This window comes from Gymnoscopelus microlampas (genome assembly GCF_963454915.1).
Source record: "Gymnoscopelus microlampas genome assembly, chromosome: 11".
Taxonomy (NCBI): Eukaryota; Metazoa; Chordata; class Actinopteri; order Myctophiformes; family Myctophidae; genus Gymnoscopelus; species Gymnoscopelus microlampas.
The window spans coordinates 48,355,030-48,378,610 of record NC_139948.1 but is presented as its reverse complement, the minus strand read 5'-3'; the positions used below and the strand labels follow the sequence as shown (position 1 = coordinate 48,378,610).

At 46.7% G+C, this 23,581-nt stretch overlaps 1 protein-coding gene across 1 annotated transcript; it reads left to right on the top strand.

Annotated features, from left to right (window-relative positions):
* Positions 1–21,223: 21,223 nt before the first annotated feature.
* On the top strand, positions 21,224–23,115 carry LOC311054819 (neuroserpin-like; the record flags this gene model as incomplete). The annotated part of the gene is made up of 2 exons (XM_084070821.1): positions 21,224–21,600; positions 22,005–23,115. 2 exons carry the CDS (start codon positions 21,224–21,226, stop codon positions 23,113–23,115), a joined length of 1,488 nt encoding a protein of 495 aa, XP_083926947.1.
* Between the last annotated feature and the right edge of the window lie 466 nt (positions 23,116–23,581).

Here is a 23,581-nt window from a genome sequence, read left to right as displayed (position 1 = left end):
CCGGGCCCACACCTTTGCATAAGGGACTATGTCACCTTCTTAGGTTACCTTGCAGATGAGATAGTCGTGGCGACTGCTGAACACGCTGTCCCACTTCAGGGTTCCGTACTGACTTCAAGGTGTTTAATAGATTGCCTGGCTGACTACAGGTTGCTGGTTGCAGGCTGCTCTCTGTGGTCCCCTCGTCGTTCGGCATACACAGAATTTAACACGCAGCTGCATGGGGGCTTCTCATACCTGCGAACCTCGGGTCCGGTGTTGTTGGAATTCCTGGAGAAGCTGGTGCCAATCTATTGTCGCCTCTGCTTCCTCACTGTGAGGCACGAAGAGGCCAAGGAGAACGCACAGGCACTGGCCGCAGACCTGCGTGTTAAGCACACTAACGGGGCAGCATCATTCAAGATCAGAACACTCGAGTACCTGGCAACCAACCTATCAGCAACAGTACCCGCAGAGTGGGGGTATCTCTCGCGTTCACCTGATGTTTCGCCCTCTTGTAAGATTGGTGCGGAATTGTTGTGGAGCCATTTGACTCTGCTGTATGCTGGACACCGGAAGCTACTGTTATTCAACTTGGGAGAATTCTTTTCCAGAACCCAACCCTCACTTCAGCTTTGCCCCTGGGAGCTCAAGAATGCGTTGTTTCTCCATGGTCACGAACACAAGCCACACTTGCCGCACAAGGTTCGAGAGAACCCCGCCACGTCCGCTCGCAAGTGTCCCATCCTGGCATGTGGACCCAAATGCCCACGCGCAAAAGCCAAGAGCGCGAGGCTGTACGAGTCGCGGACCTCACGGCTGTGCTGGCTCACGGGCCTTTGGTGCATGGATGCGGACGTGCACCGACGTGCCCTTCGTTGGCTCTACACACCGGAGCCCTACTCAGCGTTCATCCCATCTGAGGGAAAAGTGGAAAAGCCCTAACGCAATGCTAAGGTACACGGGCAGCTGTGTGGTGCCCCTAGCTGGTGATGTCTTGCTACACGTGCTGCAGGTAAACACTGTGGGAAATCAACAGTTTCACTCACTGGTATTCTCCAAATCCCTACGCAAGTATGCAGAGGTGCAGTCCAATACCACCAAGACACTAAAGAAATCCAGGCTCAGCTTTGTTTCGCACAAGAAGAGGCTATGCTCACGCCATGGCCACAGGAACACCTACATAGAGTTCACGACCAACGTGAGCCGAAGCGCTAACTTCACATCCAATGCAAAAGAGCCACTCCAACCATATTTCAGGAGCACCTTTGAGACCATTTCGCTAGCACAGGGACGGGCTGTCACCTCAGCGAGACCGTTCACTGTCAGCAATGAGAATATCACGTGCTATATCTACGGCGTAGCCAACCCTGCTGCAGTGGTGCTGAAAATGAAGATGAACAATGTGGATTTTCACGAGCCTTTCTTCTTCTCCTCGGTCAATGTGTGCGGGAGCGAGAGTCACCAGCTTTTCACATCCATGGCCATCAACTCGCAGAAGGTGAAGAACGCAGAAGTGGAACTTCCCAACGCACTGAACAAGGTGGCCCGCATGGTTGAAATCCACGTGCACCTCAACAGGCTCTGCTGCCAGCTGGCTCAGGAACGACGCGGGATGCTCACCTCGAAGGAGAAGCTGTGTATAGTTTACCTTACCGAGACATGGTTTGCAGGGATCGTTGACCGCAGCTCGCCCAGGTACTGGCACCAGTACAGCAGTCATATACACAGGGAATTCGAAAAATACAAGAGCCCAATGTCGTCTCACCAGGACAAGGTGCTGATGAACTACCACGCGAAGAACCCTGAGTTTGTGCACCTTACCCGCTGGCTGCTTAAGAACCCCAGCGAGCAACACCACAAGATGATAATCGACCATGAGGCATACTTAAGGGCCGAGAGCAAGCTCCATGCCAGGGCGGAACTCATTGTAACCGTATGGAAGCATGTCGCTCAACACAACGCAAGAGCACCAGAGGGATTTCCCCCCGTCTCATCTATACGTTTCGAAGATCTCGGATATAGTGAACAAGCATTACGAGAGTCTATTGGTGGATACGGGTCTCTCCTCGACTAAAGTTAAGGCTCAAGTCAACAGGCGCGATCGCAGTAAGGAAATCAGGGATCTGGTGACGAGCAAAGAGAAGAGGCTGCGAAAGCTCGAGGATTGCATCAAGGACCTAGAGAGCGTGAACTTTGCGGGGGGTTCTCACGGAGCTGAACAGGCATCCACCTCAGAGTTTGATGGTGATTGGAAGTTCCTCTACCTGGAGACCGGGCGCCCATTTGGCTACATGCGCTTGGAGGCTATGGATGTTGAGGGGAACTTGGGTACTTTCGGTCTCCCGAGTAACGTACTTGCTGAGGCGAGTTTGAAACAGCACAAACGCGGTTGCGAAGAAAACCCACAAGGAGGAGTATTCAGCGAAATCAAATGCCCTGCCTGCGGAACCTATTTTCACCTGTACAAATTTTGGTTTCACGCGCTTGAGGAGATCTGCCGCAACAATGTTCGAGTGCACGCTTACATGAGGGATGACAGGTGGATTGTTCCGAGCTCCTCTGGATGGACCATTCCTATTTACCATCTCCAGTTGTTCGATCGCACACAGGAGCTGGCCAACTGTTTGAGCTTGCTCAATATTGATGCCAACCTGGATACGGACCAAAGTTTCTGTGACCTTTTGGACAGAAGATGCTTAATGCTTAGCAGTTTAACTGGAGAGTAACTATGGATGGGTCGATTGTCGAGCGATACCTTGGGAAACGTTCAATAAAATTCGATATATTTGCTGGAGTGCATATCGAAAACGGGGATCCACAGTTTGTGAGCTATGCCACCTCGCCGCAGCACAAGAGATGCTTCGCTAACAAGATGGAGCACATGCAGCGTGTCAACCAGTTCTTGAATGCCTTGTTGAATGTAAGGCAAACTTACGAAATATTGCTATACGTGCCAAAGCCATTTCAGAACACCACAGTGTGGATCAGAGTCTCGCTAGATAATATTGACTCCCTCAGCCTGGAGATCCTGTGGAGTCTACCAGGACGCGGGAGTTTAGACCCTAAGGGTTTCCTCAACCTCATGTTTGATAATGTCTTGCCCACCCAGGTGACAATCAACAGCGAACGACTGCTCAGTCTCTGCTCGACCAAAGAAAACCTGATTAGCCGCTATACTGCACTTGCCGCAGAAGTGTTGCACTGTCATTCACCTACCAAAGCTAACCCAAAAACCAACACAGGTATTGCGATTTCCTGCAGGGTGAAAAAAAGACCCAGATCACACAGGGAAGGTAGTAACGTAAACACCTTTACTCAATCTTCAGAAAAGACAAAGCACATCTTGCCTGGGACTTGTAGGGGTATCAACCATGTTGAAACTTTGAACAGGAGGAAGAGGCAGAACTGGACCCGTTCCAGGCGTCTCCTGCACACTTCTGGCTCTATGAAAAGGTATGCTTCTGATGACCTCACACTTGGTACAGAGAGCCCCGTGACCCCTCCAGCAGATGGATCAGATCATGAGCAAGTGGGTCACTCCTTAACCGTTAATGACTCCCCTGCTGTGGATAAACACAAGGATCCTGATACCTATTTCGTGGCAATGCACGATCACTCTCTGAAGCCTCCTTCCGTGCACGAGGAACACAATCCCTTGGATCTGACTCCGAAATCCATGTGTTTGCTGATGTGACCTCCATTTTCTCTTTATCATCCCTTTCTAGTGGGCTGTGCTTTATGTCTGACATGCTGAGACCCAGTTTGTGAGATAGGAGCAGGGCGTAGGCTGACTGAGTCAGGTTTTCTCTCACCAGCATGATCTCGTTTACAGGCAGAGAGCCATCTGGCCTTCTGCCCACAAGGTTGTCTGCAAACGTGCGTCCTGAGATGTTGAGCAGTTCCACAAAGAAAGTGTGGAATGTGTGACTTGGTGAGCCAGAGTCCAACTCCCGGCCCTGGTTCCTGCTGGTGTACTGGATTGCGTTGTGTCTCCTTTCGAACTGACTGAAGCCAGACAGTGTGCTGCGCCAGAAGTTGGTCCACATGTTAAGGATCTCCTCGATCTGTGATATGTTCGCAGCCGAAGGATAGTGACACAGCAGTCTGACTTCAGGGCCAAGGTCCTTGACCGGATCATCTACAGAGTCCATGGCATCTTCATTCATAGCCTTCATCTGCTTCACAGCCGCTTCTGCAGCGGAGATCAGCCTTATGTCCTTGTTTGGGTTGCATTGAACTTTGAGCTCAAGCAGTGCCCTCTCGGGGTCTGTGGACAGAGTCCTCAGGAATTGGTCGATCACGATTTTGTCTTTGCTGTCTTCGACCAAAGAAATGAGCATTGTGCTCAGTTTTTGTGTGAGACATGCAGACCTATGTGTCGAGGTGTCAGCACCTGGCCGTAATAGCACATTGTTCAGAACCTCTGGTGGAATACTAAACAAATCGGAACTCCTGTCATTGATCAGCATTTCTGTCACCCTATCAATGGGACCCCTAGGAGAGGGGCCTCCTGTGCCATCTTCATTCATAGAGAGCACCACTTCAGCGAACCTGCCTACAGCTGAGGAATGCAAGGATGGACCAGATGATGTGTACATGCGCCGGTTGGAGGACATGCGTAACCCCTTGACAGTCTCCTCAAATAGCGTGGACCAGCCCTTGACTGTGGCATAAGCCCTGCTGGCCAAGGTACACACAGGAGCACAGGATGTGTCTGTCCTCAGCACCGAAATGTGCTCATACACTATACCCTGGACTGAGGCCGTTACCATGTCCGTCACTGGATCGTAGAATGCCAGGCAGCCCGAAGGCCTGCACTCAGGCACCACAGGGCAACGGCCATGCTCGAGCGTTTTGACCACCTCCCACAGATCTACAACGGATATCTTAATTTCACTTTCGCGCTTCCCGGCCATTAAAATATCACCAATCCATTCGCTGATCAGCTTGCACACCACATTGGTGAGATTGCTGGGCACAATGTTTTCCATCAACTCTTTTAGCCGATCTGGTACCTCACTGATGTCCACATTGAGGAGCAGCTCAAGCACCTTTCTATGTGCCTCCTGTTCCTGCATGGCTTCTAAAGCCGCCTCCCTAGGACCCATGGCAGATAAGTGCTTGCTTCTTACGCTTGAGCTCAGGCATCTCCCGGTAGCTCGGACAACATTTGTGTTAGCTGTCCTGCCAAACAAGCCAAAACGCAGCTCCCTGAGCTCCCTCCAGGGCACAAACAAGCAGGGAACGAAGCCCTCGAGCACAGTCCAGCGCACAAGGTTTCTCAGCGTGTCCTTGATGTGATTACCCACATGCGTGAACGGGTACTGATTGAGCAGAAATTGCACAAGCGTAGATGCACTTTCGCAGTTGCCGCCCAACACGTGGTACAGCAACAGTTGCACTGAAAGGTGTGGGTTGAACGAATTGACAATCTCCTCGATGACAATGTTCAGCTGTTGGTCCTCACCCACCAGGAGCTGTGCCTCAGTGTTTCTGTACAGTGCACTATGCAGAGGAATCAGTTCATGTTGCTTCTCACCACGCTGTCCCACTGACCAACTAAGGTTTCCTCCTAAGCGCTCTGGGTTCCGGTTGGCTAGAGCTATCGCAGACAGTTTCTTTTCTTCCTTATCCATGGACTCGTTTTCTCTTGTACCTTTTTTCTGCAGCTGTGTCCCTCTGTTTTGTTTGTTCATTTTTTTATTGATTTGTGTTTGTTTGTTTTGTATCATGTAAGATTGTGAGTGAACCTTCAATAAAAACGTTTTTTTTTAAAGCACAAGTACTCTGAGCCTGTTGTGTTCTATTGTATTTTGTTCAGCGGGCCGGGCTGGTTAGTAATACTAACATGCTTCTGGACTGGCTTTATTGTGTTTAATCGCCTTGTGAGTCGCTAACATGCCGTTTTTCATAGCCAGACTCATATGCTGCCTGTGCAGCCCAGGAAGCTACCTGGAGGATGAGCTGGCTGAGGACAGTGAGGATGATGAGGACGGCGAACGGGACATCCTCGGCAGAGCCGATAAGCAACGAAAACAGAGGGAGGTAGAAAATGTGCACCGAGCTGTGGCGAGGATCACAAACTCAGTTATGTTTTCCCAGCGGGCGAGTGAGCACCCCAGAGACCAAACATTACTAATGAAAGCAGAGAGAGCCGAGGAAGCAATGGCCAGGTCTTTGGCTGAAATCAAGCACAGAGTGCTGGGCTTTTTACCCATACAGCGCTTGAAGAAGCAGCACGCGAAGCAGCACGAGAAGCAAGTCAAAGTGACAAAGTTGCACAAGTCAGGTCATCTAAATACCCCCAGATAGGACGTGGGCACTCTGTCCGCGTAAAGAGCGTAAAGATGAGCACAAATGTATTGGATAACTCCTCGTTTTCCCTTGTTCCCAGCGCCTATCTGCAATATACGGAACAGGGTGCCCCGGGATTTCTTGACTGGCAGCCAGCGGCTTTAGCCAATGCATTGGTAGAACACATATTTGGGCCAGGGGCAGTGAACTCGAGCATCAACACACAGACTTTGATCAAGTTTGCAGTGTCAGAGATAGGAAGGGTGTTGTTCAGAGATAATGAAGAGCTGTCAAAGCTGCTTGCTGGCTTGGTATACAACATGATGGTGCCTAAGCAACATGTGCCCAAATCTAGTGAGTTTGTGAAAAAGTTCACAGTGACTGACCAGCGAGAGGCCCAGGAGGGTGCTTATGACTCAGTGGGCAACAGCGTTCAGACCAGAGAATACAAGCAGGTGTACAGGATGATAAACCGTTTCCATTCTCTGAAATTTGGTAATTTGCTGAAAATGATCAGCCGCACTGAGGCACAGCTCCTTATCAATCAAGAATTTCAAAACGCCAGGAATTCCTGGCGGCTAGCAAAGGTTGTAAACGTGCTGAAATACTGCTCACAGCAGCCCACGCTGGTCGATATGACACTGCGCCGCATCAAGCACCCGACCCCAGCTGATCGACTCTACTGGGCGCTCCTATTCACAGAGATCTTGTGTGGAATCATCAACATATCCCCGGATGCCGCCCAAAACGTGTTCGAGGACGTACGCAGAATCCTCAACAGCGAGAAGGACGAGGTGCTGATCATGGGCCAGAGCATGTACAGGGCAATTTCCAATTGCAAGCTGAAAGAGATAACCGTCAATCCTGATATTTTTTACTACGACCTGACAGCGGAGGCACTGACTCCTGATCGCACCTGCGAGTACGTGATGAAGTGCTCAGAAGGCCCATCATCAGGCACAGAAGGAGCAGCCGACGTGCCCTTCATTAAGTCCTCAGAACAACAGCAGAAAGGGGAACAAATGAATGTGCCAGTCATGACGTTACGCGGTGGCAAGTCGTCCGAAGTGCCCATAATACGCGTTGGCACACTCCAGTTGGAGCACAACACTGAGGAAGACACTTCACTTGAGAACAAATGCTTTTCAAACCCTCAGGGGCACAAGTGGGATTACTGCACAGTTGGTTGCCTTGCTCCTGTTGTGACTATGATCAGGCCCAGCCAGATCCTGGGCACAAGCGGTGGTGAGGGTGAGTTGACTTTTCAAGATGTCATGAAGCGTTCCCCAAACGTGTCCCACATTATCCAGTATGATGGCAAGGTGGTCAGAGTAAAACTTAAAGAAATCCATAAGCAAGCAAACCCATCCATGCTGTTTGGTCCAAAACGTATAGAGGAACTCCAGAAATATATCCTAAGCACGTTCCAAGGTCGGCCCTTGGTGCCAGTGAACAAGCTGTCTCTGCTGGGTCATGCGGACAACTGGTTGGCCAAGACGGAGAACCCTGCCTGTGTGCTTGAGTTCTGCCCACGGTACATGGTGATTCCACAGACAGAAACAGACAATGCCAGTACGGAAAACCTAGAGCCTTCACACTGGACAGTACGGCCGCGTGTAGCACTGTTCAATTCCTCGTTGATGAACAGTGTCTCAGGCGAGCTTGTTCAAATCGGAAGCGAGCTTCTTGGCCTGCTAGGCAAAGAGCAGGGAAAATGCATGGAGGACTACTTCCAGTTCATCCAGCAGGGCTTGAACAACTCCAATGGTGCCAAAGAGATAATGGCAATCAGGAAAACAGCGTACAGTAAAGACACATTACGCACCGCATATAAAGAAAAAGAACCGTTGATAATGCCTGGTTTTTGTAAGCTGACAGCCATCATGAGCGACCCAATATCAGCTGTTTTCACTGCACAACATTTCAGAGATATGAAACAAGCAACACCAGAAAGTGCTGCGATGTTGACTACATTCGATGGCTTCCAACACTGTATCCTGAACATATTCCAGAGAGTGGTTGGCAACAGACGCACAAACACTGTGGTGGCTTCATTGCCTCTGTTCTGTGATCCCCCAGAAGTCGATGAGAGGTGCGAAATCGGAACAGGAAGCTACCCATATTGGTTCACCCAGGATGACATCGACTACTGCAATCTAATGTACTGGATCATCCTGCCTGTTCTTGGTGCAGACGTCTACTCTACAAAAAAAACAGACAGTAATAAACCATTCACGCTGAATTTCCGAAAAGAAGAAACAGACCTTAACGCCGAGCTGGGCCTGCGGGGAAATGGAAATCTCACCATTGGCAGACTGGAGGGTTGTGATTATGTATTCGCCACAGTGCAACCCAAGGGTTATGTCTGCTGTTCTCATGTTTTCGAGCCCACCGCGGGAGAACCGGAGCAGGTCGGACACCTGGGCCTAAGCTCCACGTCAGTAATCACCTACGCTTGGGCTTTCAGAGTGAATATGCTTCGAAATCTACCACAAGTTTTGCCCAAAGTGCTGTTGGCTATGCATTACACTACGCTGCTTACACAGCGCGTGATAGTGGAACACTTTGATCAGGAATACTACTCTGGTTACTCGTACCTGCTATTCCGTGGTGTGCGCTTCACAGGAGTGGGAGCAACGCTCATAGGACAGAAGTCAGTGAACTTCACCTTGGGGACCAAAATTCTGTGCGCACCGACCGACCACAACACCCACGTGCAGAACACGTATACACAGTCTTGCGAGACAGTGGTGATGCCTGAGGGGCTAGAGTCACCCGGGATCCATGTGCCCAACATGTACATGAAGGACATAGTTGGTGGTGATGTGTCACTCTCAGAATCCGACCCCTATTCGATGGTGGTGGCAGACACTTACAACAGCTTCAGCCCAGAGTCGGACGGGTCAGCAGGTTACCGCAGACCTTTCATTTTCATCTGCGGCCGCTCCAAAGACCTGAACGGGGATTTGGAGCCAGATCCCCTGGCCGGACCTGGGGGTGGACGTTTTTATTGCTGCATGCCTACACTACTCAAGCCCTTCAGCTCGGTGTACTGTTTCTACCAGCAACAAAAGCAACAAAAGCGCAAGCCAATGCAAACCTTAAAGCTATTCTGCGAAGTGCGTCCCGTGTGCGACGTCGATAACCAGCTCGACGAGGCATTTTGCGGTGATCCTTTCCAAGACGCAGTGAAACGTGCTGGGAACAATTTGGGGTTGAACACTCTTCTAACCCCCGAGCTCGGCGTGGCTTTCTGTGCTACTTATGGTATCGGCAACTTCTCAGACAAGGCACTTAAGCAGCAGGATGTACAGCGAACTATCGCCAGCGAACTATCGCCAAGAATAAGCGGCACAGGTTTGTTCCTGTACTCAAATGCAGATGTTGCAAAGAACATCACAGGAATGGTGCTGTCCAGGATTATCAACTTTAACACGCACCAGCGCTACATCGTAAACTGACATGCAAGAGTGGCTGTGGCAAGGTGCCGGAGAGAAGATATGCCGTGGCCTGGCCAAGCTCGCTTTCCTTGTCATATTCAGCGGCACAAACTTTTTTGCATCACTCTACATTCACCACCGCCCCTGTGAGTCCATGATGTGCAATGAGGAAAGGAAGAACTCCACTCTTGACATCGCGCTCCACACAATCTCCAAGTGCAAGGCTGAGCTCGAGAGACGCTGCAATTACTACCGTGAGCTGAGGACACGAGCCATAGGCCAGTCTTTTTCAAAATCGGAAATCATTATTTACGACAAGGTTATTGAGTCGATGATCAGAGAAATCAGCAATCTGGACAACGTCCTCAGTATGCTGGACAGTGGCATTAGACCTGACGAACTGACTGCAGCTGTGGAGATTGCAGTGAGGCGCGCTGCTGAAAACCTCAACACCTCTGCTTACATTGATAAGCAGTCCCTAACTCTAGCCCTAACCAGGGACGTAAACATGATGAGAGTGCCAGTCAGCCCAAGCACTGTGGAAGATGCACTCCAGGATTACACAGACAGTAATGTGAGACAAGGTTCCCAAGGTAATATCACTGGGCTTGTGTAATCCCATGAGGATCCCTGTGAGAGTAAAATAAATATGTACAAAAAAAACGTGCCTTTGAAGTAAAAATCTGTTTTGTGTTGTATATGTTAAGCAAACATAAATAAAAAATAAATTGAAGTAAAACAAAAACAAAAAAACTTTGTCCATGATTATCTTTTTCCTCAAAACAAGACAATGGATGGCACTCTCAAGTATATCAAACTCCATGTTATGCTACATGTTATGATCAATTGGCCTTAGCACAATATGGGAAGAGACATGTTGGCAAGACAATACTGTGGGAGCCTCAGCAAAGCTGCTTTCACACAGTGATAACAAGTAAGGCATGTGTAGACAAAACATAAATCAGTATTGAATTATTTATTTTTTATCCAGGCAGCAAAACAGTTTTCCCACAGCTTATCAGCATGAGGGTAATGTAGAACTTCATCTAGTTATGCATGTATAAACTATGTTCAATAAAAAAAAACTCAGCATTCATCGTAATCCAACTCAATCTTGGGTGCTGCCATTTCCAACAGCTCATCCCAATAAGGGTAAACAGTCTCCCCCTTGGCTTCTTGTGCATTCTCCGCCTCTCCAGCACCATCTCGGGTCTCTTCCAAGGCATTGGAATCTTGGCCTCCTTGCATCTGCTGCTCACCTCCCTCGCGGCCCCCCTTGATCAGTAAAGCCCTCGGCAGACTCCCCTTGCCGTACTCTGCCGCTGCATCACGTTCTCTCCTCAAATGTAGGGCCTCTTCCACCATCTCCATCGGAGAGGCAAGACTAGAGGTGTGCACTTTCCGCTGTACAATGACAGTGTCCTCTCGTTCGTAGAACAGAATGTAGGCTGACTTTTGCCGAATGCGACAGACTGACTCACCCGTTGTTTGATCCACTTTGTGATCATCATAGATAAGCCAGCGGTCTGTCTCAGGACGATACAGCCCGTCACAGGTGTAATGGCCTTCACAAACATTGGGTCCAAAATGGTTGACTACACTAGCCAGAGTGTACATTGCTCTATGGTCATTGTCTGATGCACTGACTAGCAGCTTCCTGGACAGGTGCACCTCAGTATCTTTTTTTCCATTCCAATTGGAACGATTAAGGTGGAGAACCAAGATATTAGGCAGGTTTACAAATAACCACTGCTGGGCGGATCTCAGATGTCCGCACTCACACCTGTATTCCAGATCTGTCTCCTTTAGGTATTCGTCGAGACATCTTTCCACGGATTCTCCAGGTATCACAGTCAAGGACAGGTGGGTGAATTCCTGCTGTGTAAAGGACAGCGTGCAACATCCTTCACAGGTCCGGGTGTTGCACATCAAAAAGCTCAGGTGAGCCTTAACAGGACAGGTGTACGTCTGTGTTGCTGCCTTCAGACTGGGGTACTGAGACCTAAGCTGTTCCAGCACACAGACTAGGAACTCATGGGCGTCCTTTTGCTCGTTGTCACGAAATGTCCCATATTGTTTGCCCTCTGAGATCCTCCACTTGAAGATCTTCAAGATTTTTTTTTTAAAGTCCACATCACTGCAGAAACGTGACAGGTCAACACTCACCAAAAGACACAGTATTTCAGCCTCAGGGACTATACTTAAAACAGTACAACAGTAGTTGTTAAGTTGAAGGTGAAGCTCATCCCTGAATGTTTTCAAAGTCAGAAGGCTCTGCAGGATAGAGTTCATATAGCATGTTTGCCCCACGTTGTAAAACCCAAGGTTTGAAAGCTCTTTTGTTTCACAGAGCTGGGGGATGGCTGGGACTGAGAGCTGAGTGTTCGAACAATACACTGTTACACCTGCTGGAGTCAAGTCCTTGAGTTGAAAATATGGTGTTACACCTGCTAGTGTCCCTATATTTGAATCTTCCAGTTCCTCGTTGGCATGTGAGTTGACACATTCTGTAAGCTTGTCATTTTCATCCACAAACTTCTGGACTACTGCATTCCGTTGAGCAATTGTTGTCTTTGTTGCAGTAACTTTTGACCGATCCGTTGGTTGCTGAACAGGACATTGTTCAAGTGGTGTTTGCACCCTTTGCTTAGAGGTCTGAATTTGCAGACTGCTCCGCTCGTACCCGAAACGCCAGCGTCTCTTCATCCTATCCATCTCTACTCTACTACATCTACTCATTGGTGAAGTGCACCTTCAGTAACGGGTCTCCATTGTAAATGCATTGCTGATTCTTCTGTGCATGTTATCCTAGATTGTCTTATAGAGCCTTGTGGTATCTTATACTGATGACTGAGATGATGATGATGAGGATGATGATGATCTTATAGTGGGGGAAGGTGTTGCACAGTCTTACACAGTCTGTTAGGCTTGCATTACCACATCTACAACCATCATTCATCTGCTTTCATACCCATTCATGGAGAAGGTGAAGGAACAACTTTCTACCAATGCATTCAAAGTTCTTTATATTTATATATGTGTGTGTAGATACACATAATCTCTCAAATGAACTCACAAACTCAGGAACTCAGTCTGACCTGAACATTTGTAGTTCAATGTCGGAGTGGCCGGTGTTCTAAAGGACATCAAAGCTAAACTGTTACAAGGTTAATTAAGAAAACCACACTTAGGGTTAGAGCAAATCTTGTTTATTATCATTTGGTGTTAATTACTTCCATTATCACATTAAACAGTGAATTACAGCATTACACTCATACACTCCTGAGATATGCTTTCTGAACGCCACTCTTGTCCAGTTTGCTTTCTGTTCTGCCAGCAGAGAAATCCCAGTAAGGATGAGAGTAACAATGCGACCAACATAACAGCAACAGCAACCAATCCAGCTTGTGCAGAGGCTGTGACAGTCGTAGTTCCATGATCTCTGTTCTTTTGACCAGCTTCCGGGAATATTGGGTGTGCCTCAAGAGTGTAGTTGATGTGTGGTAGGTGACCGTGTTCCTCAAGAGTGTAGTTGATGTGTGGTAGGTGACCACTTGTAGTTCCATTCTCTCCGTTTTTTAGACCACTCTCCGAGATGAAGAGCAGTGTGACAATACAGCTGCATGTTGGCAAAAGCCACTCTAAGCCAGTGTTCTCATCAATTGAACCAGAGGCAGGAACGTAACACCTGTACTCTTCTTTGTCTGACAACTGAACACTGGACAGCTTCATTGACAGGTTACCTTGAGACAAATCCTCAGCAGAGAGGGCTGTCACAATTCTCGGGTGTAGACTCAACATTTGAGCAATATGAAAAAATGGTAATACACGGTGTTTGTACAATGGATTCAGAAGATCTGTAACCACACTTCCATCATGCTGGACATACACATACTCTGGCTCAAAGTCTGGTCTGGTCCACTCTACTGTTGTATTGTCAGCATCAAAAGGTGTGTCAATTTGACAAGGAAGTGTTACATTGTCTCCTACTGTTACCAGCATTGTATGAGAGGACTCCATCACCTTGTGTTCTCCTATTGCATGTGTGATGCTGCTCCATAGCATCAGGACATTATGGAAATAAACCCAAGTGTACATAATTTCAATTAACCAGAGTTGTTACTCAAAAAGAAAAACTTCTCAAGTGGCACACTGGCCAAAATGTAACAGGCTTCTTTTCAGCACCAAGTGGGGCCCTTTGCATTTGCAGTAGTTTTTGTTGGTTAAGCTCTATACTTCCTTTGGAATCAAAGACATTGATGACCATGTTTTTTCTTTCACTTAAGATTCAGCTCAAATATCTTGCAGAAAAGCTAATAAGGCAGAGATCTATATATATATTGCCTGCCAACATGTCTTCACCATGGGGGGCGTGGCATAGTAGCTGCAGATATACTTGTGGGAGGCAATGTTAAGTCAACCTGTTTGTCCACCGCTACCAAATGACACTTGTTGATGCCCCCCTTCAGGATTTTTGGCATGCACTATAACAAAATGAAACAATAATTACTAACAATCTTTATCCTTGCCTGTCCACAGAGATATCCAAGGCCACAATGGGAGAAACAGGTTTTCATCCATTGAAACTGACTTGTTTTACCACAGTCATCGGAAAGCTCCAGTCACAGGAGTTTCTGCAGGTTAGGGAAAAGATCAAGGATCATGCCTCTATCGCCTGTACCTATGTGGTTGTAGACAGTATCACCTCAGACAGCCTTTTTGCTGAAAATTTGAACACAGAGTTTGTTCGAATGAAAAACAGCAAAATTGAGAGTTTGAACAAACATGAGCCACTTGAGCGTCTCAGAATTATCCGAGACTACGAAATATTCAACATGCTGACTCAAGGGGAAGAGGTATTTGAGGATGGGATAGAGGTGTACAACAAGCTGTTCTCAGAATACAAGGTTTATTTGACTGTGGAAATGTATGAGTTGGCTTCTTATTTGTTGACATTTGCGGTTTTTGCAGCATTCCGCAAAAGGTCAGACCAGCTGGTGTACTTCAACTTCCGGATAGACATGAGCTCCCTGAGCCAGGAATCCCTCTTGGAAATGAAGCATGGCAGTGGATTCAAGGTTGCCATGAAAATTGAACCATGTCAGCAGGCTGCCAAAGGGCACACCAACAGCATGCCCTCACCCTTCGTCAGACCAAGGGATCTGCTCTCAAGGAACCCTAACTTGGCCCTGGCCAGATGTAGGTTCACAACAGACCTCATGTACATGGCCGGAGGAGGTATGGACACAGGCGGGGTGCGGGACGTTTTACACGTGAGCAAGCTGCAGCTGAGCATGATCGAGCGATACCGTTTTGACCCAGTTTCTCATTTTGATTTCACACCGGGTCTCTATGCACTCCCATCAGTTGAATCAGTAGCAATTGCAGCATCGGGATGTGTTAAGGGAGAGGATGTTTGGGGGGGGGGATTTTTGGTTTCTCATGATACGCAGACCGAGATGAACATTTCTTGCCAGCCTGTCAGTTACAAGACACTAGCGCAGAAGTTCACAGAATCCGTTGGTCTCCACCCACTGGAGCAATTGATGGAGACAGTATTCAGGCTGGGTAATTTTCACAACCTCAGAAACACCCAGCACGTGAGAGTTGGGTCAGTGACACTTTCCGGAACTCATAACGGGCTAAAAAGATTCATCCTGTGGAGAGTCCTGGATCCAGCCTCTGTCCGGCTGTTGCACAAGAATGAAAATTCATTCATGTAGGTGCAAAAAACACAACAAATTTGTTCAGCCTTCTGGTATATCATGATAGTGATGATGGTGATGATGATGATGATGATGATGATGATGGGGTATGCATATATACTGAACTGAAATGTTACAAAAGTCTGTCATTCTCCCATATCACCCTCAATATGGAAGCACTGCCAACTGATGTGGTGAAATTTTATTTAGGAGTTATGATGAGAAAGATGTACATGAACCACCACTTTAAGTTTAGACTACAATTTGCAATTCACACCGACATCATCACAGGATTCACAGGATACACACATAGATACGACAACAAAGAGCAAAAAGACGTTTTTGAAACAATCAAGAGTGAGCCCAGTTTTCTCCAAAGATGCTCTAAACTTGAATGTAAGGTGGAAGCCAGCTGTAAAGAATTTATCACTGTACTGCGCAGAAGTCTATTGAACTCTGGTGTGTTTGGCTCTGAAACCCAAACCTACCCCTGGATTCGCACAACGGAAAACAGACGGGTGACATTCTCAGTTGAGTTTAGAAGCATTAGAGAGATAAACAAGTGGATCGGGTACGGCTCTGACCTTGAGGCAACCAAACACATAAGAAGGCACTCACTGGCCATGGTTGAAGTGGAACAGGTCTGGGATGATCTAGATTCACTGATGCATTACTGTCTACTGGAATACCTCTACTGCATCTACCAACCGGGAAATGGCTATATCAAGAGATTAGGCCCATTTCATCCTCTTGACTTGCCTGTTCCATTCGTGCACGTAACACCTAGAAAGAAAACTTGGTTTAAACCTGTCATGGCTGCCTTGATTAAGACCATTGTTATGGAGGGGAGGATGTTACCTGAAGTGACTGTGATGCTATCTTTAAGAGTGAATTTTGTCACAGGACCTAAAGCCCTGAAGATTGCTCACAGCCCTTTCCCCGAGTTGGAACAGATGTTGAGGAACGTAGACACCGTGAGAGATAAAATTGTATCCCTCTTGCAAGAGAGCTGCAATGATTTCTCTTCTGCTGTTCACCAAGATCTCAGTACAACCGGCCTGCCTTTTGCTCTGTCTTGCGATGAGGTGTTTTTCACTTCCCTCTGCTGCAACATGAAATTGAAGACAACAACATTACACTTCAACGAGGCCACAACAGAAAACATCCGAAGGCACTCGATTGGTCGGAGTGAAGAGAAACGAGTTTGGGCTGATATGGAGGATATCACATATTACTTCCTGACAAAAGCCTTAGGAGATTTTGAGCGCAACAAGGAAGGATCCTTCGATCGTGGAAAAAATGTGTTAACAGTGACAAACAGCAATAGGGAATCAACGTGGACGGATCGAGTGCTTCATGAGTTCACCTTGTAAAATGTATTATGTATAATGATTTATATGATATGTGTATGCGATATATGGAGTGCCCATGGAGTTGCTCTGAAAATTAGGACACTACTTATTGTTACTTCTGTCTCTGTGACAGAGAGTTTATAATAACAATAAAAATAAACAGAATGAAAACGTCATGTGGCTCTTTTTGTTGCGGCGGGGCAGAGTGCTGTGTGTGCGGGTGTACTTCTTGGCTGAGTGTGTGAGAAAAGTGTCTTTTTCTGAATTGGGGTACTGGGGCATAAATACTGTCAGAAGTGGGATTCTAACCCATGTCTCCAAGGAGACTGCATCTTGAGTGCAGCGCCTTAGACCACTCGGCCATCCTGACAAGTGTACATTTTATTTATTAGTAATGGGTCAGAGTGAGTGTGTGTGCTGGGGTAGGAGGGGTCTGTTGCACTTATAAAGACTTTTAGGCATTCTTGCAGTACCACATATACAACCCTCATCCATCTGCATCCATACACAGTCATGGAAAAGCTGACCAGTGCCTTCAAAGGTCTTACAGGCGTTTTAATGAGAGGCATGACAAAGGTCCCTGAATTTTTTATGGTATGGGGAGTTCACGTGAATATCTTCACAGGAGGACTCCTGCAAGTGACTCCTGGTGAGTTAGGGTTTGAAAATGTTCTGAGAGATATTGAAACTAGACCTGAAGACTTCCCCGAACATGGTAAGCTAGCATCAGCTTTGAAGAATAGCTGCAAAGAATTTGCCTCTGCCTTACGCCGAGATCTAGAAGAAGCCGGCTTGTTTGCAGCTCAATCCTGCGACTGTGACAGAGAGAACTATCATGTGACATTCTGGAAAACATTGAGTCCTACAACAGAACGCATGTGTTTTACGTTTGGGAAAGGCGCAACTGAAGATATCAAAAGGTACTCACTGGCCATGGTCCAAGCGGAAAGTGTATGGGCTGATCTAACTTCTTTGATGTATTACACACTGCTTGAATCCTTCGGCCGCATTGATGAGACTGAGTCGGAATCCACCACCAGGACTGAGACGTACGCCGGTGTGACTCACAAAACGGAGAAGAAAAGTGAAAGCATAGTTCATACTCTTTCGTTGCAACCTGACCTTCCATCATATCTGCTCGAGGCAAAGGAAAAAACCTCTAACTCATTGAGGTTTCTGAAACCTCTCATGGCCTCCTTGGTTAGGAGAATAGTTACAGACGGGAGGAAGTTGCCTAGGTTTATACTGCAGCTAGAATTTCATCTTAATTTCCTTCTGAATGGACGAGGACCCACAACGCTGTGTATGAGTTGTACCCCTTTCCCGGAGCTCAAACAGTTTTTGAACATAGAACTATTGAGGAAAAGCGTTTTTTGGCATGCCATAGATGAGAGCTTGGATGATTTCTACTTTGCTGTGCAACAAGATCTCAAGAGAACCGGCTTGGCTTCAGCCAGCTCGAGCGACAAGGTGACTTTTACACTGCGCAGCTCGAACCTGATTGACAAAACGACAATGGTGGTGTTTGGTCAGCATGCCAACGAACACATCCAAAGACAATCATTGTGTCGGAACGAAGAGATAGTGGTCTGGGCAGCTATTGAGAATTTGCTATACTACATTTTGAGCAAAACCTTCCAAGATGTCGATCGCAGCGAGGAGGCTTCCTTCGAGCGTGGTGAAGCCAACTCAACAAACTCAGCCAGTGGTGTGCCCAATGGAACTGATATTGTTTTTCAGGAGGAAAAGTTTGAGGATTTTTATGTATCATATACACATTGTAAAAATATATCATGATCAATGAAGACCCAAAGAAAGAGGGGTGCTTGGATCATCCCTACTTCTGTGTAAAATAAAAAGTATGACAATCTTGTTCACACTGTTACACTGCCATGTCTCATAAATCCTGTACACGTCAGGAAGAGTATATAACAATAATAATAATAATAAGGGTAATAATAATAATAATAATAAAGAAATTACAAATTTCATGTGGGTATGTACTTTCTTTATGGTCATGTGACACAGAACTTCCGCCACACCACAAAGGGGTGCATTGGACAAGAGATACATTAACAAGGGCAGCATTGAGTGTGTGTGCTGGGGTAGGAGGGGTCTGTTGCACTTAAAAAGACTTTTAGGCATTCTTGCAGTACCAGAACAGAAAGCTCATTGAAAAACAGTAACGGAAACAATGGCAGTCACACGTGCAAATTACCAAGCAGGTTTTGACCAGAACAAAGTGACTTGTTTTACAGTGGTCACAGGAGAGCTACAGGCAAGTGAGTTTGTGCAGCACCACATGATGCAGGAGCATGCATCGCTTGTGTGTACCTATGTGGTAGTGGACCGTATCGCGTTGTGCATCCTTAAGGATAAAAAAATAAAGGCAGTGAAGGATCCCACTCAATTATTAGAGAGACACAGAGATCCCTTCAATATTATACCTGACAGCGACATCTTCTATATGCTGACTAAAGGTAACGAGGCCTTCGAGGATGGGATCGAGGTATACGAGAAGCTGGCCATGGAATACAATAACTTTAAACAGCAGAGGATGCATGACACTGCATCTCTTTTGCTGACCTTTGCAGTCTTTGCAGCCTTCCGTAAAATGTCTGAACACCTATTGTACTGCAACTTCAACCTAGGCATAGACTTGGCCTCGTTCACCAAGGAAACACTTTTGGAGATGAAATGCGGCTACAGCTTCAAGGCCGCAATGATCATAGAACTCAGGTCTGTGAGTTCTCAGGTCTGTGAGTTCTCTCAGCGAACCTTGCTCAGAACCTGCAATCTACTCGGTCCGAATCGTACCGTTCAACTCACCAGATGTAGGCTCACAACAGACCTAATGTACATGGCAGGAGGAGACGCGGAGACAGGCGGGTTGCGGAACGTTTTACATGTGAGCAAGCTGCAACTGAGTATGATCGAGCGATTCCGCAATGTGTCTGTGAGGCACCTTATATTCAAAGACCATGGAGTTGTGGATGAAAAGGAGACAAAACTTGAAGTAGCAGTGAGGACTGAGTGCCAAGACGGGGAATTTATCCTGAGCGAGGAGATGAAGAAGGAGATGAACATTAGCAACCCGGGTTACACAAGCCATTGGATTCTAAAGCGGAAGTACACAGAGGCCATCTGTCTCCAACCATTGGAGCACATGTTGGAGACCATCTTCAGACAAGACAAGGATAATATCAAACAACTGAGATGCTACAAGGATGTTAAAGTTGGAAACATGACCCTGTGCGGCAACCAGAGCAGTGTTGAAAGATTTATCCAGTCTACTGTCCTGGATCCAGTCTTGCTCGGAGTTTTGTACTGGTGAAGCATTGCTTCTATGCAAAACCTTGCCCACTCAGTCAGCACTGTTGTAGGCTTATATGTCCAGTTGTAATAATAATAAAAAACAATGACATAAAAAATACCAACTTGGAAGTGTGTGTGTGTGTGTGTTGGGGGGTCGAGAGATGACAAGTATTACAAGCATCCAAACAGAGAACTAAAACAAAAAAAAACACACTAATATATTTGTTTTATGTATGTTTATTATGACTATTATAAAAGGAAAGGTTACCAGATGGACACACCACAGAGAGGAAAGCTCATATACATCAAAATATGTATTCGGATACAGGGATTTTTTAAACGAGAAGGCCTGAGGTAAACCCGCTACAGAAAGTAGCAGAGCACACTTTCACATACTTTTCATATTTTCAAAAAAGAAAGGTTTTTTTTTAAGAAAAAAAGCTCAATCACTTAGGCCAATCACTGCGCTCTCAAGTTCTACAGACACTTGGGAGTGTCCTTACTCACTTTAAAAGAAGATATTACCATCTTTGAAGAACACCTGCCCAGTCAGAGAAACCTACAAAATTAACTTTGAAAAGAAATGTCTTGCTGGATAGTTCGTGAGAAAGGACATAGGATACAAGAAGGTACACCTGCTGTGACAGTAGGACAAGAGGTGTACTTCTTTGAAGGTCACTGTGAAGATGTTTCAGAAGCTCGTGTTCATGTCTATGACACAAAGCTTTTACTGTGGAAGACTTTGTCCCACGTGAACATGTTGGGTTTTCGTAGCAACCGCTACCACTCGGCTGTACTTGTAGGACATGTCGTGTATATCTACGGAGGCCTGGATATCTACCAGGATGTAGTTGATGATGATGAAGCTCTCTGCCATGAACTCTTCGCCTTTCATGTCATCACAAAGGAATGGTCCAAAGTCAAATCTTCCAGCACTGTTCCTACTGGGAGATATGGCCATGCAGCCTGTGTCTCAGGAGAGGACATGTATGTATATGGAGGAATAAAAAAACACCAGAACAGAAAGGAACAAACCCATGATGTCTACAAGCTGGACACAGCAACAAAGGTCTGGTCACTACTATGCGCAACAAGCGCTCCATCACCACATGGTGCACAAGGCAGCTGTTCTACTATGATCGGGACAGAGATGTTTGTGTTTGGTGGCAACGAATGGATGACCAACATTGTCAAGGTATTTGACACAGTGACCAACTCTTGGCTTAAAATCTTTTATGAATCGCCTTTTGACAAAAAACGCATCCTTACTACAGCTTTTGTGTACGATGAGGAGCTGTACCTAGCTGGTGGCCGTAATGTTGAACACAGGGTACCAAACCCTAACCCGTACTACGATGATCTGCTGAAGTTCAGCCCAGAGAGCCGCTCCTGGAAGAGATTGGAGACCAAGGGAAAACGCCCACATAATACATGGGGCAAGTTCTGTTCAGTGGTGGGAGATCGCATCGTGTTCTTTGATGGAATCAATGATCATGAAAATTGTGATAAAAGGTGGGAAGATATGTATATATGGTTTTTGTCACTCTCTGGTCAAAACCCGTGTCCTGCGTAGTTTGGAGCATAAGAGACACCAACAAGCAAGATATGGGGAAGGGGTGTACGTTTTTTTCACCACAGACTTTCTTGTGCTTGGGCTAAAGAAAAAGATCCTTGTAAAACATAGGAAAGAACTAAATAAAGCACAAATTGCAAGTAACAAAGGTTGTTGTTTCTCTCTGGTGTGTAAATATTATACAGTCATCCCTATTACAATTTTTCATTAAGGTGCACTCTAGCAAAAACGCTAGTCTTAAATAGATGGCCAGGATCCTGTTAGACAGGGGGCGGCTCCTACAGAGCTCTGTTGCTCAAGTATACATTGGTCTGTGTAAGACTCTGAGTTGTCCCTGATCTAGCTCTAGAAGCACAACACCTGACATCATTTCAGCAGCAATGGACAAAGCCACAAAGATGTCATTGGAGCTAATGCAAGCTTACGGGCGCACCCATAACATTTGCATTTGCCCGCTGGGCTTCACCAGCGTCGCGGCCCTGGCGTTATTTCGCAATGAGTTTCTAGAAGCAAAAAAAGCTGGTGTCCCTGTCCCTGAGTGGACCGGTGAGCCGCTCAGGCGCAGAGGTTTGAACGACGACATCGGAAACTCAAGCTCAACTAAGACAGCCAACTTAATGTGGGGCTGCAACTGTGAAGAGATTCCTGAGGAGCTAATGGAGCTGCTCAATCGGCAGTGCGTCTACGTGGTTGTGAAACCCATTAAGTCTGATCTAGAGAGCAAGGAGCTTGTTGACCTGTTAAATGAGTTTGCCGAAACACATACAAATGGCATGATCAAAAACATGATGAACTCCTATGATGTTAAGGGCGCTAGACTAGTGGCAATGAACGCAGTTTACTTCAAGGGTACTTGGAAGACAAAATTTAACAAATTTAACACTCAAGACCAAAGTTTCTTCTACGAGCCAAACTCTGAAATGCAAGTCCAAGCCATGTGTCGCAAGGAGGAGTATGACACCCCAACGCGGATTACGGAGGACCAACAACTCTTCAGGGTTCTGCACCTGCCCTACGAGGGCGAAGACAAAGCTGTCATGCATATTCTGATACCTCGGAGGGGGTTAGAGGTTCACAACGTGTGTGAACTGCTGCACAGAGTGTCGGACATAACGCCCTACCTGGACCTTGACCTAGCCCAATGCGCTTCTCAGTATGAAGTGGTGTTGCCCAAGTGGCGGATGGAATGCGAACTGAAGCTGGGAGAAGCCTTGGAAAAATTGAGTGTGCCTTTAATTGGGACAACTAAGCAAAAGTGCATGGTGGTGGTGGACGAGGAGGGCACGGTGGCTGCCGCTGCTACTGGATTGTCTCTGTTTGGTATGAAGGATACAAGGGTTAGGGAGTTCATTGTCAATGTACCTTTCCTCTTTTTCATCACTAGGATTCGGACAGATGGCAAGAAGGGTCGCACTATTCTGTTCGTGGGAGGGGTGAAGATTCCCACGTTTTGACAGGGGAACACCTAAAGTGTGTGTGCAAAAAAATGTGTATTTGTATTTGTGTGTTTGTGTGTTGCTTCCCTCAGTTGTCATAATACCCCAAATTGTCAAAAAGAACCCAGTTTGACCTGATTGAAGGTCAAACTCAGTTCATTTGACAGTTTTGAGGTATTCTGACTAAAGCATGAGCTGAGTAAGAGCACTGTGTGTGCAGGGCTGTGCCTCTGGCTGTGTCAGACACAGCACTCTGACCCCGCATCTGATTGGTGGGGCAGGAAGGAAGTATAGAGGGTGGAGCCTAACCCCCCAAAAAAAGCAATATAAACATTTACTGCAACTGTAAAATGACATACTTGGTGCTGAAAAGAAGCCTGGTCATTCACGTTAATTTTGGTCATTGTGCGAGTTGAGAAGTTTTTGCTTGTGAGTAAGAACTCATTCATCAAGAAGTTATGTACACTTGGGTTTATTCCCATAC